At 36.5% G+C, this 19223-nt stretch overlaps 1 protein-coding gene across 2 annotated transcripts in view; it reads left to right on the top strand.

The window, feature by feature from the left end:
* Positions 1–359: 359 nt before the first annotated feature.
* The window catches only part of KCNJ3 (potassium inwardly rectifying channel subfamily J member 3), a 159873-nt gene continuing 141009 nt past the window's right edge, over positions 360–19223 (top strand). The window contains exons 1-2 of one of the 2 annotated variants that reach the window (XM_019022822.4): positions 369–1565; positions 11728–11944. In XM_019022822.4, coding sequence (XP_018878367.1) covers positions 864–1565; positions 11728–11944 — 919 coding nt within the window. In that variant the 5' untranslated portion in view covers positions 369–863. Of the gene's footprint in view, positions 1566–11727; positions 11945–19223 lie in introns of both variants that reach the window. The other variant, XM_055380190.2, reaches the window with a different exon arrangement.

A 19223-nucleotide genomic window follows, 5' to 3' on the forward strand; every position in this document is an offset into this window, starting at 1 on the left:
CAGAGTGCGAGGCCAGGCTGCCGCTACCGCCCGCTGCGCCGCCTCCTGCCCTCTCCCGCTGGGTGAGTGCCCAGGCTTCGCGCACTGCCGTGTCTCAGCTGAGCGCGGGGGCGGCCTGCGGGCCCTTGAGGGTCCGCCGGAGGGCCCCGGTGGCGCCCGCGGAAACTCGGCGGTCGGGGGACGCCAGGCGGACAGGTCTCTGGAGTCCGGAACCCGGGAATCTGAGCCCGGAGGGCGTGGGTAGGGGGCGTTGCACCAGTGCCCGGCAGACATGCCTTTGGGCGGGATTTTGGCTAAAAGATAGGAGACAGGTGCGCCGGGGGTGCGGGGAGCGGTCCCAGGGGGCGGGAGATTGGGGAGCGGCGGGGAGGGGGGAGGGTCTGGTCCAGGCAGGTAAAGGCAGCTTCTTAGGCAGCCAGCGAGTTGGCAGGTGGGTTGGGACTCGCTTGTCAACTCATTAATTTTAAGCAGTCAGTTTGGGGGTACTGCAGGATAATCAGGAGGGCCGTGGGGAGTCAAGAGGTGACCCGGGATGCCGGTGGTGGGGAAAGAAAAGAGGAGCCTCTGGAAGCTTGGAGGCAAAATTGCGCTTGGGTTCCTGTTCCTTGCATCCCTCCTGGCTTGAGTGCGGGAGAACACTTTTTAAAGACTCACCTTGGAAAGAAAGCCTCCGTCCCAGGGGAGAAGGAGAGGCGTCTGCAGGGGGCAGAGACCGCAGCTACCTGCCGGGTGCGCCCCCCACCCAGGAGCGCTCGCTTCGCCCCCTTTCCTCCCCCGCCCCCACCTCCTTATTGGTGCTAGTTTGCAGCGCCCAGCTCCTGCGCCTTCGCTTCGCGTTTGAATCTGGCTCGCCCCTTCGTATTATGTCTGCACTCCGAAGGAAATTTGGGGACGATTATCAGGTAGTGACCACATCGTCCAGCGGCTCGGGCTTGCAGCCCCAGGGGCCAGGCCAGGACCCTCAGCAGCAGCTTGTGCCCAAGAAGAAGCGGCAGCGGTTCGTGGACAAGAACGGCCGGTGCAATGTACAGCACGGCAACCTGGGCAGCGAGACAAGCCGCTACCTCTCGGACCTCTTCACCACGCTGGTGGACCTCAAGTGGCGCTGGAACCTCTTCATCTTCATTCTCACCTACACCGTGGCCTGGCTCTTCATGGCGTCCATGTGGTGGGTGATCGCCTACACTCGGGGCGACCTGAACAAAGCCCACGTCGGTAACTACACGCCTTGCGTGGCCAATGTCTATAACTTCCCTTCTGCCTTCCTCTTCTTCATCGAGACGGAGGCCACCATCGGCTATGGCTACCGATACATCACAGACAAGTGCCCCGAGGGCATCATCCTCTTCCTCTTCCAGTCCATCCTTGGCTCCATCGTGGACGCCTTCCTCATCGGCTGCATGTTCATCAAGATGTCCCAGCCCAAGAAGCGCGCCGAGACCCTCATGTTCAGCGAGCACGCGGTGATCTCCATGAGGGACGGAAAACTCACGCTTATGTTCCGGGTGGGCAACCTGCGCAACAGCCACATGGTCTCCGCGCAGATTCGCTGCAAGCTGCTCAAAGTAAGTGCTCCCCGCCCCTTCCCCACCGGGAGACCTGCGTCCCCCAAACCCGCGGAGTAACTCGTCTGAGAACCAGCCCCGGCCCCCTCCCCTTGTTCTACCTATAGCCACAGGTAAACTTCCTTTTGGGGGGTTGGGGGTTGGAGGACTGGGCAAAGAATGCGGTTGACAGTTCTGTTCCTTTTCCACTCACTCTCGTGCTCTTGTTTATATTCGTCATTTCGGATCTGCTTGTATCACTTACTGGACTAGTAACACGTGAGGACTGCTGTTGGCTCCTGGAGCCATGAGGGCAGTTAGTGCCCTGTTCGCCTTCCTGTCCCTGTTGCTTCGCTATTCAGAGCGATTTTATTTGTTGTGTACACACTACCCCATTCAATGCGAGGTACTAGAACTCAACTGAACAGCTGTTATTTTGAAGAAATAGGTGCTGAACTTGCCTCAACTTTCACGATGGGCTTTTCTTATTTTTTTCTTTCCTTTTTTTCCACCTAATAATATTAGGAGGCGGATTACTCCTCTGGACCCAATGACTTTAACTCTATGGTCATCTTTTTAACAAACACACAGATACAAGAAGCAGATAATAAAGTGGAAGAAACCACACTTGGTTCTTTTACATTTTTATTTTTACTAAATATTTTCTTGGAGAAGTATTCTTTGAAAGCTTGAGTGCTTTTCCTGTAGAGCCTCTTGTTAATTTTATTCTTAATTGCCTGTTTCTGTGAAGCCTTTGTCAATTACAGATTTCACTTGAAGCTTTCAGCAGCCATTAAAGAAGATTGCTTCCTACCATCAATGGTGTAAATGCTAAAACAAATTGCACATGGAGTAGTTATTAAAGCAAGGTCCGTCTAGTCGTTAGAGGGCACCACCACAAACAAGAAAAGTCCTTCTTAATCACTCATCCAATTAGAGTATGGGAAGGAAGGCTTAAAGCCCAATTGTTTGTCTCTGTGTGTGATTTACAATTAATTTTTTTCCCTAGAGGGATTTGTCTTAGTAGTTTTCAGATGTCCATAAATTGAAAAAGATGACCTTAAATAAATAGTTCGTACAATGAAAAATATTTATCTGAGGTTGCGTAGAGAACTGAAGCCAGAGTCTGAATTTAGTATTAATAAAATGAAAATCTGATCAATATTTGAGATTTTGCCTTTGAAATTTCAATTTCCAATCCACAAGTATATATTGTTTTACACAGCCCCAACTTGATGTTGTAGTTAAAAGGGATCCAATGTGCTTTTAAAAAGTTTTGCTCTTGTGTCATTTTCATTATTCACTTACAAGATCTTACCATAATTATCCTTGACCAAGTTGCTCAGTAAAGTGTTTAAATTAAAGCAGTTCACTTGTCCTGTCACTTCATATCATATGCATATTTACTGTGCTACATACAGTAAATAAACTACATTTTGTACACCACAGTGGAAAATTATCAACCTGGTTCTGATGTAAACGTTCATTAACTATGAATAAATAATTTGGGTAGATCATATTCATATATAATTAATTTCAATGAACTGCATACAATTTTTTAAAATTTAACTTAGTGTATTGTTATTGACCGCTGTTTGAACCAAGCAGTTTGTCAGATCAAGCTGGGCAGTTGTGTTGTAGATATGTTTATTACAATAGTAACTGTATGTGTCTTTATCTTTGCATAGACCACAATATAGCACCTGCTTCTTTAGGTTAGGCCTACTAGACAGATAGAAATACTTTGTTAGTATAGTGGCAAGGTTTCTGTTCAAGCAATCCATGTTTATGTATCACTTTGAGACTTACTGAAGAGTAGTTTACAATATTAACTGATGTAATGGAAATTGAAAATTAGACATTAAAGGTTATTTATAGACATTCTTTAGTTTTTTAAACATTTAAGGTTATTTATTACAGATGTCTTTTCCAGACAACATATTTTTGATGTTTATAGATTTTATTACATTTTATTTCAACAAAGCCAGTCATAATTAGAATTAACCTATATGTTAGTTTTTGTTTATTTTTTCATACAAAGGTACAATGATTCTGAAGCACCCAGTCTCTACACTGGTGCAGGGTACTGATAATAATTTTTCTGCCTAAGGAAATGTACCACATATACCATAAAGAGTATCCTAGTTAAAAAGATGAAAGATGTATAGTGTTGACAAATTTGGAGCAAGGTGCTATATTAACACAAGGTGATAAAAACATCTAGTTAAAACAATACGTATAATATTCTTATAAAGTCTTTTACTTTTGATTTGTTAGGAAGATGTCAGTGCTAGAAGTAAACACGATTTACCTGTGGCATCAATTTATATTTAAACAAAATTATGGTGAAATTCTCCCCATGGCGAAGGGAGAGAGTTGATCTGCGAGTAGCTCTTCAACTAGTCAGTTAGCGTAGCTTGTTCAAAGTTAATCTTTCCTGTAGGCATGGTAATTTAAATGAATTGCTGTAGCTCTTGTTATTCCTTAGACTTCATTAAAAAGGAGTCATGTTTTATTGGGGAAATAATAACATTCAGCAAAATTAGAGGGGAGATTTGCCTTTAACAAGTTGCTCTCATTTTCTCTTAGGAACTGAGATTAAGTGACCTAAAACAGTCAACTGTATTTTTAAATAGAAGCTATACCAAAATCTTGACATAATAATATGTCCCTATCAGTTTTATACATTATTCTGATTAAATATTACACACAATTTCCCCTTTTAACCTCCATTTAACAATTTAAATGCAAAATTTATGTGTCTTTAATGCAGAATGTGTAGAATTTTTGAGGCAACAAAATCCAGTATAATATTTAATGCTAGTAACTATAGTGCATGTATTCTTTTCCTACTACCTAATTTAATTTACTAATTTTTCTATTACTGTTTTCTTATTTGCTAAATAAAACCGTCTTTAGATAAATGTAAAACTTCTATTTAATAATTATAAAGCACTTTTTGATTCTTGGGGAGACAATAAGAACATGGGCATGGCTTTCTAATGCTTTCTGTTATGAAATTTCTCATGTATAATAGTTTTTAAATGCCTAACTTTTGATGGAAGTTTTTTGTAAAACTTATTTGCCTAATTTTTATTATGCTTTTCACTTATTTGAAAGCACATTTTATCCCATCTCTATTCCTGTCTTCCAGCCTTACAAACACTAAAATATCTTTCAGTAGTCAAATATAGATCTTTCAACTTTATGCCTGGAGGGGTCAGTCCTTTTTCTACTCATAAAAAGAGAAAGTAGATTACATAAAAATCAAAGTCTATAGTTTGAAGTTCCTCATTAAAATCTGTGATTGAATTATAAATATAGCTATAGACAGCTCTTTTAAGATGAATATTCTTTCTTCCTCTTCTCCCCATATTGAATTTTTACTTGAATTTTCCATTTATTTTAGTTATCTTCTTTTCTCTTTTTGTTTTACCCAGAAAATAAGGACTAACTAGTATCATGGCTATGCTAAGTTAATATGTCATCCAATCGAAAGTTTTTATAAAAATGCCTGGATTAGGGATTTGAGACCAGTAGTTGTAATGTTGAACCCTATAGTTTAGTGCTGGGTTTAAAGGATTTGGAAGTCTTACTTACTCCTTTCTACCAACCTAATAATAATGGTTGATAGACCTAGGCATACAACTTGTTAGGGCAAGAATTAATTACTATCCTTTGATACACTGTTCGAGAAATTACAAATTTATTATCTCAATGCCATCATATATATGGTTATATTCATCCAGTCAGCACACATTTTTTACATAAAGTAAACATAAAATAAACTATGGTTGCATTCATATTTTGAAACAAAAAGGTAAGGATTAATTTTCTGGAAGCATAATGTTACTTCTTTATAGTTCTATTTATTGCCAATAGGCATCCTCTTTCTTTCCTAAGAGGTCAGCTGTGCAATCCTTAACTTTCACTTGTCAAAAGGTAATAGAGAACATTCCTTTCCTCTTCTAACATCACATATGTTATTTTTGTGCTCACCTTCTTTTATCCTCCATATATATGTGTGTGTGTGTGTGTGTGTGTGTATACATATCCTCCATATATATATCTATATTCCAAATTGGATGTTGTCTTGTTTCTCCATATGACTATTATCAAGTGCAGATGCAATACAAAAATGGTGGTCTGAAAGACCATTAAGCTCTTTATCCTCCTCATATGTCCTAACATTTTGCTAATCTAACCACAACGATTCCTGAATCACAGGATTCCTGCAGTTTTCTCATATATTTATAGGTTTGCTTTCATTTTATATCTTGCACTGAAACGTGATTATGTTTTTGACTCAGTATGATCTTAATTTTATAACTGACTCTTCACCAATTGACCGTGGCCAATTTGAACTTTATTTTTAATCATGAGACAATTATTTACCTCCCTTTCCAAAAATAAAACCCACAAATGAATGTCTATATTTGTAAAAGCCCTGTTCTTCTGAACATCATCTAAGCCATTAGTAAAAATATTCAAGAGGTCTAAAGCTGAGTACCTCAGAATGCTCAGGAGCTAGGTCCTGTATTGGTTGGTGAGTTCTTCAGGTAGATTCATTTTATCCTTAAAATTAGCACAGTTCCTATTTAGTCTAGTTTTTCTTTCTCTGACACAAGTATACTAATTCTCTAATAAGTATAGAACTTGGCTTCTAAAAATATATAATTATTATTCTTTTTAAAATAGTGGTAATATATTTTGTTTAGTTTTGTTTTTTATTTTTAATATTATTCCTGAAAAGTAAAGGGTGGATTGTGCTCAGGGAATAAAAAGTGAACAGAAATTGGGCATAAAGACCCATAAATAAACAGCAGTAGGTAAGAACAAATGATAAAGCGGAGCAGGAAAAAGCATTTAATAGATTGGAGGGTATTTGGCGAGTAGGAGGAAATGTGCAAGTAGGGTTACGAAGCCTGTCCTCAATTATTATAAATGCCACAAAGGCCCTCAAGGAGTTATAAAGCCGCTCTTTCATTTGAATGGTATGAAAGCCTCACATAATCTATTATAAGATAAATTACATTGCGTTCTGTAAGAAATGTTCTTTTCATAAAATTGAACATATTTTTGTGGGTTAATTGGCTCAGCATTAAAAATCCTTATTTTGGACTTGACATTGGTTCATAGTTTTTCCATCTGAGTATTCATGGAGTTTCAAGCTTAAGGAGTCCAAATAAATGTACAATGTAATTGTAGACAATGCCAATAAAATTCTAGGTCTATATTCCCCTCCACCTGACTACTTAAATTTTGGTCTGGGCACCAAAGCCATTGCCCTAACTGCTTTGGGTCACAAGGTACTTTTGTTCCTGATTCTGGTACCTGCGTTTGGCTCATTTCCCAATGTTAGTTTCCAGATATTACCCTGACCTCATTCCATGTAATTTTTTTTTATGACTGCAGCATATATTCAGCATGCACACACACACATAAATGCATATTACACATATAAAGAGGATAAGTGAAATTACAGATAAAATGGTGGGGAGGTGGTAAGCAAGAATGGCTTGCTCTCTCCGTCTTAGCCTCCTTCCCTTTCCTTCCCAGACCACTGGCCCTGTGGGCCCTTTTCCAGCAAGGACTTGTGAAAGGTGGTTAGGCATGGATCAAACTTTAGAATATGATAGAGGTAAATCTATAGTGTAGGACAGTAGTGATTTAATGTGCCATTCAGAATTCCTTAAGCCTCACTCCAAGCTAGGAAAGAACATAGTTACATATTAGAGAGACGGGAGAGAGAGAGGGAGCAAAGATATGGATTGCACTGGAGAAATGTGTCCTTGACAAATGAATGTGGGCACTTGGCCATATATCCACGAGAAGGAGGGGGGCCAAATGTGGATCCGCTTGTGCCAGGGCAGTGCTAAATGTATATCCTAGGATCATGTATGTATATGTATGTGTGTGTCTGTCTGTCTTTGAATAAGCACTTAACAGTTGCCCTCTGTAATACGAAGACTGTCGGCAAAATACATGACAATGATGATCCCTTCTAGGCACCTGTGGCTTTTGATTCTTTTTCCACCTATAGTCAGAATTGTAGTTGATTATCTTATAGGCCTCTTTTGGGGCTCTAAGGAAGTTCAAAGGCCTTTGAGTTGAATTGCTTGTTTGAAATTAGTATAAATGACTATAAAATGTGACACAACACTTAAATTCTACACATAGAGCATTTACATATAATGAAAATGTGAATAATTGAAATATTATTAAATGATATCTGTATTATAAGTAACTTCAAAATTATTGCCACAACCAAAATTGTACAGAATTATCGAAAAATACCTAATGTTCACGTTATAATTTTTTAGACAGTTAATTTAAACAATTAATTTATTTAAACAAATTTTAAGCTCTAGATTTCTTCAATTTTTATAACTCCCAGAATTTTTTGTAATGCAATCAACAAGATATACTAAAATGGTGGAAAGACCTTTATTTCCTTCCCAAGATTCTATAAAATTGAAAGTAGAAGTTGTATGGAAGTCATTCTCAACCCAAGGATTTTTTCAAATTATCTTCTAAATTTTTAAGAATTAATCATTTTTATTCACTGTCTTTCTTTAAACTTCTTTTTTACTTTATTTGTTCCTCAATTCTTGTGATTCTAAATAATTTTCTTATAAACTAAAAGTAAAACTTAGTAATCAACTTCTTATAAATTTAAATAATTTACTGCATAAATCTTAACTTTTAGCGATCGCTTTGAATTTGAAAATAATTTAAATTATTGTTGATCTAGACCATATCAATTTATACATTTGTATCTAGAAAACAATCCTGGTTCTATGTTTTCTTGGGAATTAGAAAGTTTATTGAGCTAAAGGAGATAACTGCATCATCAACAAATTGCTCTATCAGTGGAAAGTTTCTTATATCATAATGCTTAACATGACACAATGAAGAAAGGTCAAACTGGTTTTTATCTCAAAATATTCTGCTTATTATCAAATATTTCTGAGTGAAATAGGGTAGTTAATTGCTAAATAATATGAAACTGATGAAATATCAGTGGTGCCAATTTATTATATACTCAAATTACAGAAGAAAATTGATTTTGTAAAGACACATGCATAACTCGTCTTTATTTTTTCTTTCACTTTCATATACATGTATTTATCACAGTTCCTTGAACAAACATTCGAACATTCTCTCACTCCTTTTACACAAGTTGAGATTTAAAACTAACTCATAGGCTTTTTTTTTCTCCTGCAAATCCCCAGAATTGCACCAGAATTAGGACAGCCTAGATTAGAATTATTTAGAAGCCCAAAGTAGAATGTATGTGCTTCTGAAAATGTATTTGGTAAGCATGTATAGGTTTTGAGAGCATCAAAAGCATGTGACTGAACACTGCTAAGATAATTTCGCTGTAGTCAGAAGCTCAGACTTCAAACAATTGTAGTATTCCAGGCACCTGCCACATTAAAACCACACCCTTCACTTTTGACCTGAGCCAAAGTCTATGGAATTTCAGTGATTAAGAGGCTCCTCACTCTACTACAAAGTCAAAGAAGGAAAAAAAATCAGGGAGGTGAACATATTAATAGTTGAAATATTTGGTGGCCTAATATAAAGGAAGAAGGACCTGGACAATAAAATTGTGAATATGTGTAGCATCTTTGTCATTTAAAGAAAGGTTAAATTATATAGTAGTATCCACTGGATACATATGTAAAGAATTCAATACATATGTAAAGAATTTCACTTATCTGAAAAATATATGAGCATTGAAAGCATGTTTCCCAAAGTGTCATATGCATATGTCATATGCTTGATATCCTGGATAGGATATCAAGTATTTGAGGTGGGAGGGTGGGGTAGGGTAATTTTGAGTACAGGTGTAATTTTGAGTGTATAGAGCAAATATTTAAAATCAGAAGGTATATTAAGTCTGAATGGAACAGATATATGCATATTTAAGCCAAAATTACTTATGTCTGAATAAACTACTTTGGTAAAAATAAAGTATTTCTTATTCCAAGTTGTCATCCTCCTGATAGCCTGCCTGTTTCTAGGCCACTTATATCCATGGGTTATTAAATGATTAGGGAATACAAAATTTAATAGCTTACTCTAAAGCCTTTTAGAATGAGGCACAGGTATAAATAACAAATGTATGAAAAAGGAAGACAAATTTTAATATTTGTGTACATATATAATACTTGGGAAAATATATCTTCTTTGGGGAAAATTATTTTAGAATAAATGGGAGATTTAGTTTCTAAAAGAATTATTATTGTCAACAATGCCATGTAGTTCAGGAAAAGCAGAACTTAGAATGGTCAGCAAAAAGACCCAAATTAATTATACACATCAGAATACCACCTTGTGTTTATATAGCACCTGTTTCTTAGTAGGTGAGAGAACAATGACACAAGGTTTTTGTTTTTTGTTGCTTTAATTTTGTTTTGTGTTTGGCATTTATTTTGTTATATTAATCAATACTTGTTATACAACCATGTAGTTGGAAAGATGTTGGTCTCATTTATATTTTACTAATTTGAGAATAGATTTAGAAATACAGGTCACTCAAAAAAGTTCTTTTGGGAGCTTTTTCATGCTGTCTTGGAAACGCCTAGTTTTCTCCAACATTGGTTGCTAGAGCTGCTGTTTTAATTTTTGCACCATCAGATTTTTCAATGGGCTCTTTTATTTGTTTGTCAGTAATCATTTTTTTCATAGCCTTGTTTTTTCAGCCACACACAAGTTAGAGAAGAAGAATAGTCTCCCTTTCATTAGGATTTTGTCTACACAAATAATATCCCTGAATATTTCTAACTACAAAGTAGCCTCTCTAGTTGACTAATTCTCCTGTTGAAACTCTTTGCAACAATTGCTGCCATAATGAAGCACCACCAATTTGGAACCCTTCATTCTGTTTTGCCACAAAGGACATGTTGCTAAGCCACATTTCTCAGTGTTTTCAGACTCACTTACTCCACATAAAAAGCCAATGTATTTTTTTTGGAACTCTGAGAGTAAGAATTTTGTCTTCAAACTATCACTTCATTGGGCAGACCAGTCTTATAGATTGTTTTGTTATTACATTTGTTTTACATGGAATCTGTTAGAATACATTGGATTCATCAAAGTCCTATTTGACCAGCAGCATGCTCCACCTTCCCCCCATTTTTTCTGTATTTAATTCCTAACTACCCAGCCCTTATTTTACCCCCAATTACATGAATTAAATGTATATGTTTGCTTGTGCATGATTATTATATGTGACAGATATGGAAAATAAAGATAAAAGGAAATAAGTAATTTTACTCTCATGGTTTGCTAATTTTTAATAGTCATATTAAATTTTCTCATAGAACCCTAGCTTGCAAACAATTTACTTAATTAAGCTTTAGAGTGATTTATACCGAAACTGAATGCCACTACCTTAGAAACCTTTTATTAAACTATGTTTCTCAGGTATAGCTTTTTGAAATTGCATTTTGATTAAAGAAAGTTCAATTTAGTTCAGTTTTTCACTGTTTTAAAACTCATGAAATGACAGAGAAGCAAATATTTATAATGCAGTTTATTATTAGGAGTTTGAAAACCATTAGCTAACAACATCTGCCATTTATTTTTATTATGTAAGCTCTTGTGTACATAACATAGCTTAATATGGGAACATCTTCACTCTTCTATTCCATTTTATATGTGTTTGTTACTTTTCAAAAGTCTGAAAAATAAATTGTTGTGTTTTGCTTTTTAGTAATCAATAAATCTCTTTCGAAATGATGGTCAATCTTTGTCAGCTTTAACACACTCCATAAGAATTGCCTACTTATTTATTTGCTTTGTTGAGAAAAAAAATATCTGGCATGCAATGAGTTATCCTGCAGTGATTGCTGTCAAGCAGCAGCACATGCACACTCAGTTCCACAGTTTGTGCTAACAACCATTGTTGGACCAGGCATTTCTCCAAAGCTCATGAGTTAGGGAATGGTAATTATAGCAAGTTGTGTATTATAAATAATGCATGTATGTTCCGCATGAGCTATGTGGGATTTCGGCCCATTTGCTAGAACATAGTTGCATAATGATTTGTTTGGATTTTGTTGCAGATGATTGATAGTGCAGAATGTTGGCAATGATGTAAATTACTGTTGGGCTGCCTTGAAATTTTCAGTACAAGTGGTGATTTCTTCTCTTTTTCTGTGTGCTTGTCTAGTCTCGGCAGACACCTGAGGGTGAGTTCCTTCCCCTTGACCAACTTGAACTGGATGTAGGTTTTAGTACAGGGGCAGATCAACTTTTTCTTGTGTCCCCCCTCACAATTTGCCACGTGATCGATGCCAAAAGCCCCTTTTATGACCTATCCCAGCGAAGCATGCAAACTGAACAGTTCGAGATTGTCGTCATCCTAGAAGGCATTGTGGAAACAACTGGTGAGTAAAAACAGATATGCCATAAAGTTTCTTTATACCATAATGACATTATATGATATGCACAATACCTGTCATGAATTGGGCGAAATGACTCAGAGTTTACAATAATGAAAGTAATGATTTGCCTTTTATTTCTTTGTAACATTAAATTGATACCATTTTGAAAATTAAAATGTACTGTTTTGATGGTTACATACATAATATTAACTCAGGAACACTCACTGTAAAAAAAAGTGAGATGACTTCTTATAAATGATTATGATGTTCTATTATAATTACAAACTTGACTTTCTTATAATCATGATTTTTCTTTAAAGATTTAAGGCTCAAAAAAGTAGGGTAATTATTGAGCAGCCTGAAATCAGCATGCATATTCTGGCCTTGGGGATGGTGATTTGGGGTGTCATTGATAGAGCTTTGATATCCACTATGTGCAACCTCAGTGGAAAATTCCCTGTGTGTGTGTCTGTGTGTGCTGTGTGTGCTAAACCAGCATTTTAATATCGAAGTGGGTCAGCGGATTTCCCCAGCTGAACCTTGACCAAAATTTCATTTCAAAAAGATATTTTTTTCTTTTTCTGCTCCTGTATAGCTATGTGCTATATGTTTCTCCTTAACATCCAATATAACATTGGTATGCCCCAAATACCATTTGCTATTTTCTGAGGACAGTTAAGTTGACAAAGGAAATAAACAATAGTTATGAGCATATTATTTGGGGCCTACACATTGCTTAGTTTGGAAGCTACTGGATGTTTGAGATTAATAATGTAGTTTCCATATAATTGTATGTATACGTATATGTGTATGTGTATGTGTGTATTTTGAGTTCTATGCTTTCTACAAGTACTGAGAAGACAATAAATATTTTAGCTTTTAATTGTTTTCTACCACTATCATCTGAATTATATAATGCTAACGATTATGTATAAAGTATAGCAATATAGAAATTAGTACTGGCAATACTACAGATAAATTCAAGTTTTATACCAAGGTGGAAGATCCTCAATTATGTAACAGTCAGTATTGTCCAAGTAATAGAGGGAGGCCAGTCATTGTAATTTTAGCATGTCTGTCACATAACACCCATCTGAAATTTATGCAAGATATCTACTCTCTTAAAGCTTCTTTTCCTTCTCTTCAAAGTGAGGATGATATAATAACCACCTCAAAGCTGCTTGTAGTATTTTAAACTGAAGCACTATTATTAGTTACTGAAGCACTATTATTAGTTGCTGAAGCACTATTATCATTACGATTTTAAGAGCAGTGAAAAAAGATTTAATGTATTAATCTATATATGAAGTTTTATTTCTGCATACTATTTTATGATTTAAAGCTCCCATTCATTTTTTCAACTTATAATTGAAATATAATATTTTTAAAAATACCATATATTGATAAAAAGTATAACCAATTTATAAAGGCTCTTAGTCCAAGAAATCTTTACATTTCCATTTTTACTCATCTCATTTATTAAAGTAGTAATGTATTAGGGCTTAAAAACAGATGTTGCCATTTTTATTGGTTTATTTCTTATGGCATATGGTTCTTTCTTTCATACATCTGCTTATAGTTTACCAATTGCTTATTATTATTCTCATCACTGACATTAATGCATTTTTGCTTCACTTGACAGCCTTAAAAATGTTTTCTTAGATCTATCTATCTACTTATCTATCTAGCTACCCATTCATTCATTTCTGTTTTTCCCTAAATACTGAATATATTTGTTAGGAGTGAATGTGTTTTTCTATAAAATCACGGTCTGAAGATGGTATAGTTCTTCAACATTATTTTGTGTTTCTTAACCTTAATATACTTGAAAAATTAGGCCGGATATTTTGTAGAATATCTCTCAATTTGGAAATGTCTGCAGTATCCTTATTCCTTATTTTGATTTTTGGCCCCTACATGGCATCTTAAGGGAATATTGAAGCAGGTTGTTTGTAAATTTTACCTATTTTTCAGAGGATCATGGTTAGTACATAATATCCTACATGACATTGTAAAGAGTTTTATAACATAAATTGTTTATTAGAATTATAGATGTTATTTTACCATTTCCCCCCTCCTGCCTAAAAAGAAATAATAAGCTGGAAGACAATACTTTCCACAGAAAATGTGAAAACTTGGCTGGAGATTGAATTTCTTATTTAGAGATTGCCTTTTATGGAGAAGAGATTAAAGTCCACCTCCTCTTAACCTCTTAATTAAGCCTGTTTTCTAGATCTAATATAGCAAGACAAATAAGAAAAACATTACTCATAATTTATAGAATTTATTTTGTGGAAAATTTATCTGACATTTTGTTTGTGTGTATGCCCTAACTAATTAAATCCCACACTGTTCAAACTCTATAAAATCTCTGTTTATTTCCAGACCTCCCTGAGCCTGGTAAAAACAACAAAGACATTCTTATGTCCATTTGATCATTTAAAATTTTACTGAGATTTATTTAGTTTCATCTTTGAGGATGTTTCTTCCTTTATCCTTTCATTCACAATCAACTTTACTTTCTCATAATACATATTGCCTAGAACAAGACAAATATGATCTTATGGGATTGTTTCAGGGAACAAGAATACTGTTTTTACTTCTTACTATCTTGTGAATAAACTTTTCACTACTTTGTGCATAAAGTTAGCTGATGTAACTTTCTATCATATTTAACATTAAAAAACAGCTTTTCATCATTCAGTCACTCATGTATTAGATAAGTATGTATCGAATGTGTGTTGTGTGCTTGAAAGTATGTGAGATGCTAGAGATATAGTGGTGACCCGGATAGACAGAATTTCTTTCCTCAGGGGGGTTATATTCTAAGGAGGTGGCAGACTATAACAGCCAGATAAATAAGGGATATCAGATAACATTGTGTTGCGGGGGGTGAGCGTGGGGAACCAATACTCAGGAGGCCGAAGTGGAAGGATTGCTTGAGCCTGGGCGACGCAGTGAGACCCTGTGTCTAAAAATAAATAAATAAACAACAAAACCAAGGTGATGGGATAGGGATAAAGGGTTCCTGTAGGCTGTTTTAGGCTAATAGGGAAGGTCTGAAGAGGGGACACTCAAGCTGAGACCTGACTATCCAGAAGGCCCTTTTGGGCCAGTCTGGGGGAATAGCGTGGCAGATGCTGTGGAACAGCTGGTGCAAGGGCCCTGAGCTGGGAATGAGCTTGATTTATTCTGGGAACTAAAAAAAAGGTGGAGGTGGTTGTAGCAGAGTGAGCCATGTGGAGAGTGGGGTGAGAAGTCAGAGAGGAGGAAGGGCCTATCTGCATTCTAGATGGTTTTATTGCAGCAATAGGAAGTGTTAGGATTTCATTAAAAAGCAGAGCCTGTATTTATATGAAAGAGTAATAATTTAGTAATCTCAAAATGTATATAACAACAAAAAATCCACTTTTTACCCATAGTGGGTTGCATGTAGTTAATTTAAAAATTAGTCATTCTGAATGTCTTGGAAATGCATTCTGAGACACTCTGATGCCTCAAAAATGCACAAAATTTTAGACAGCTACCACTTGTGTATCAATTATCTTCCCTCTTTTACCCTCCTACCCTAGCACCCCTACCCAATTTCTCCATTCACAGCAGTGTGCCGGTGGTAAGAATCTTCTCATTTCATTTAGTTTTTGCTCCTTCCTATTGCTGTGGTCTCAGCAGGAGTGGTGGGGGGAGGGAAGTGAGAAATTAGCTTTCTAATTTTCTTGAGAGTTTCAGCTTTCAGCCCAGGACTCAAATGTTACTTTCCCCACTTTTTTGGAAGTACTCCTCATTGATCAGACACAGGTTTGTTGCCCTCCTTGCTTCAAATGAGTTGGATTTTCACTCTCAAGCTTTGCCTCTTCATTAATAAGCTTTACATCTTTGCTCATCTAGCAAATTTCAAAACAGAGGTTACCTCTCACTCTTGCTCTCTTTGCAACTTCTCCCAGGAGAGAGAGCACTGCTAGAGGCAAACAAAGCATTGCAGATTTGGCTCATTAGAACTCCATGCTTTCAAACTTCAATCTGGTTTCTGCTGCTATTTGGCAGTCTTTTTAATTGTCTTTTCTGTACTCTCAGGCCTGCTCCCCATGGGATCTATTTTAGACCTTTTCTCTCTTTCTACACTCCCAGTCCCAGCTGTCCCATCCCTGCCTTGGCATGTCATCTCTCCACCTAGTCTATTAAAAAGAATGAGACACTTCAATTTTTATACATTTCTTTATCTCTATTCTTTTCTCATAGTTAGCTTCTCTTTCTCTTTCCTGGTGTCTGTGGAGAAAAGTATCTATTCTTTTCCGAAACTATGTCTTTTATAGCTACAAATGTTTCTTATGCATTGCTTTCCACCACCTATGACTCAAGCTCCAATTCTTAGCATCCTTGACACCTAAATTCCCATTGACTCCTTTCTATTTGCTCTGAAATATTTTCAGTTCTTTCCTACTGGAAAAAAATAAAACCCTATTATTTATTTGTCCCTTTATACATTTAAGGTTATTTCTGAAATTCAGACACACTACATTTTCCCCGCTTTCTCTCTCTTTTTTCTTTCTCTTTATATTTTTCAATTGTTCCATATATCCTACATCCCTGCCTCTTCCTACTCCTCCTCGCTCCTGTAAATATTTTTTAGTTTTTCCTTTCTAGTCTAGATATTTCCTTTCTTTTAGTGAATTCACAAAGTGCTCACAAGTCCACCATTTATTTTATCTCCAGATATGAAACTTACTCCCAGGTATGGTCTTCTATTTGTTATTTAATTTCTAGGCCAATTTTTTCCACTTGAATGTCAGTATTTTAATTCAAAGTCACTTTGTCCAAATACCAAGTCATCAACGTACCCTCAAATTATATCCTCATTCAGAAAATCTACATCTATTAATGGTAGCTATTTTATCCCGGCCCCCTGTTTTTTCTTTTTATATTTAATTAATTTGTTCATCCAGCAAATGCTTATTGAGCAGGTATTGTAGGCTAAACAATTCTAGACTTTAGGGGACACAGTTTGCAAAACAAAATCCCTGCCTTGTATGGATACTTATGTAATGTGGGATACAGACAATAAACATAATGAAGTGCATCATATAGAATGTTAGAAAATGATAAGTGCTTTGGGAAAAAAATGCAGCCAGGCAAGAGGGATTGGGAGTGTAGGGAGGTCAGGGAAGGCTGAGTAAACAGGTGATAGTTGAGCTGAAACTGAGTATTTTGAGCAAAGCAAATATTAATAACTCAGAGTAGAACTTTCCAGGTAGAATTATCAGCAATTACAAATGCTCCAAGGGAGCAGGGTACCTGGCTGCTACTCCCTGTTAGTAATAACTCTCAATTCAACTGTTCATTTTTAAGCCCACATCACGGTACTTCTAAATCACAGTAGTTGTCTCAGAAATGGATTTAGTACCTGGAGGATCTCTGTTTGCATACAGATAGCAAACTACTGCCTGGTGAATTTGTGTACAACACTACTTTCGTGATATACTCGTGCTCAAAGCCCCTAATGACTGCTCCATCAAAATACACACATTTCTTATTGAGAAAATTAGGCTGCCCTTCTTATGGTACTGCTCATACACTCATGCTCACTCTTGCCTCCCATATTTGTGATCATGTCATTTTTCACTGCCTAGGATAGGATTTCTGCCTTTTCTCATATAGCACGAGAGTGGCATATTTGTTGAATCTTCCCTGGGCACTTTAATCCATAGTTTTTCTTCAGTACCTCATTAAAACAAAACTTTTACCATGCAAGTGCTATTAAATGCATGCTTATTGTAGAAAAAAGTACAAATATGCAAAATACAAAACTTTACTCTTAATTTTATCTATCACACTGTTAACACATTTGTGAGTAAGGTGCTTATATTCAGATATATTATTCTTATGCTACATGTGCCATGTTATAACTGGATTTATTGTATAATCTATTGTTAATCCCTTTCGTGTCAAGTTACTGATCTACACCATTAGTTTTAATGACTTTACTATATGCTAGTTTATATATCTATCTCAATTTTTTATTACTTATCTCCTAGTTTTGGATCTTGAGACATTTACTTTTTAATAAGGTTAAATACTATTATAGGCCCTAGTTTCAATTTACTTATCACCAACTTTACCATTTTAGATAAATTCTCTGCAGATAGAATTTCTGGGTAAAGGCACATATATATCTGCTGGTTTGTAATACATATTGCAGGGTTGCTACCAAGTGCCTGTTTCCTCATACCCTTGCTAATAATGGACATAATTATTTTATTTTTTCATTATTTATTATTATTATTATTTTTCGAGATGGAGTCTCACTCTGTTGCCCAGGCTGGAGTGCAGTGGTGCGATCTCGGCTCACTGCAAGCTCCGCCTCCTGGGTTCATGCCGTTCTCCTGCCTCAGCCTGCCGAGCAGTTGGGACTGCAGGTGCCTGCCACCACGCCCGGCTAATTTTTTTTTTTTTTTGTATTTTTAGTAGAGGTGGGGTTTCACCGTGTTCGCCAGGATGGTCTTGATCTCCTGACCTCATGATCCGCCCGCCTCGGCCTCCCAAAGTGGTGGGATTACAGGCATGAGCCACCACGCCTAGCCCATTATTTTTTCTCTTTGATTATTAATAGTAGTGAGATTGAAATTATTGTATCTCTCTATTGGCTACGAATTTTATTTTGCAAATTGTCAGTTAATATCGGTCATTTGCTTGCAACTCTTTTTATGCATACATTGCTCTTATAATTAACACATTATTAAAAAAATCATGTTTCTAGCAGTCTGAATACTTTTATGAAAATGTTTTCTAAATGTGTATGTGTATAATTGTATTATATTTAACTCAAGTGTTTTACTACATCTCTGAATAAACTATAAACTTCCGATATTGGTTACGGACTTTGTTTATGGCTACTTATTTTATATGCCATAGATCCTGGAAAGTGGTAGAACCTAGTAAAAACATTTGATCTGTTTGTTTTTATTTGTAACTGATTTTAATAGAGTTGCCTTCCTCTTATAAGCTTACTCTTGTGAATTTTTTCTTACAGGAAATTAATCAGTAAGTGTTTGTTGATTACCCATGTTATTTTAGGTTCTAGATAGTATAAGATTGATTAAGGAGAAAGTCCATAGTCCAGAGGGAAAAAGGAACTGAACTAAATCAAGTATTAGCACTGTGTACTCGAACGTTAAGTTAGGCTACAGCAGGGACCTAGAGGAGTGGTCCCTAATGGATTTCTTCCAAAGGAGGTCCGAGAAGTCTCTCCTGAGAACATGGTGTGAACTGAAACCTGAAAGTGAAG

The sequence above is a fragment of the Gorilla gorilla genome, chromosome 11, assembly GCF_029281585.2.
Source record: "Gorilla gorilla gorilla isolate KB3781 chromosome 11, NHGRI_mGorGor1-v2.1_pri, whole genome shotgun sequence".
NCBI lineage: Eukaryota > Metazoa > Chordata > Mammalia > Primates > Hominidae > Gorilla > Gorilla gorilla.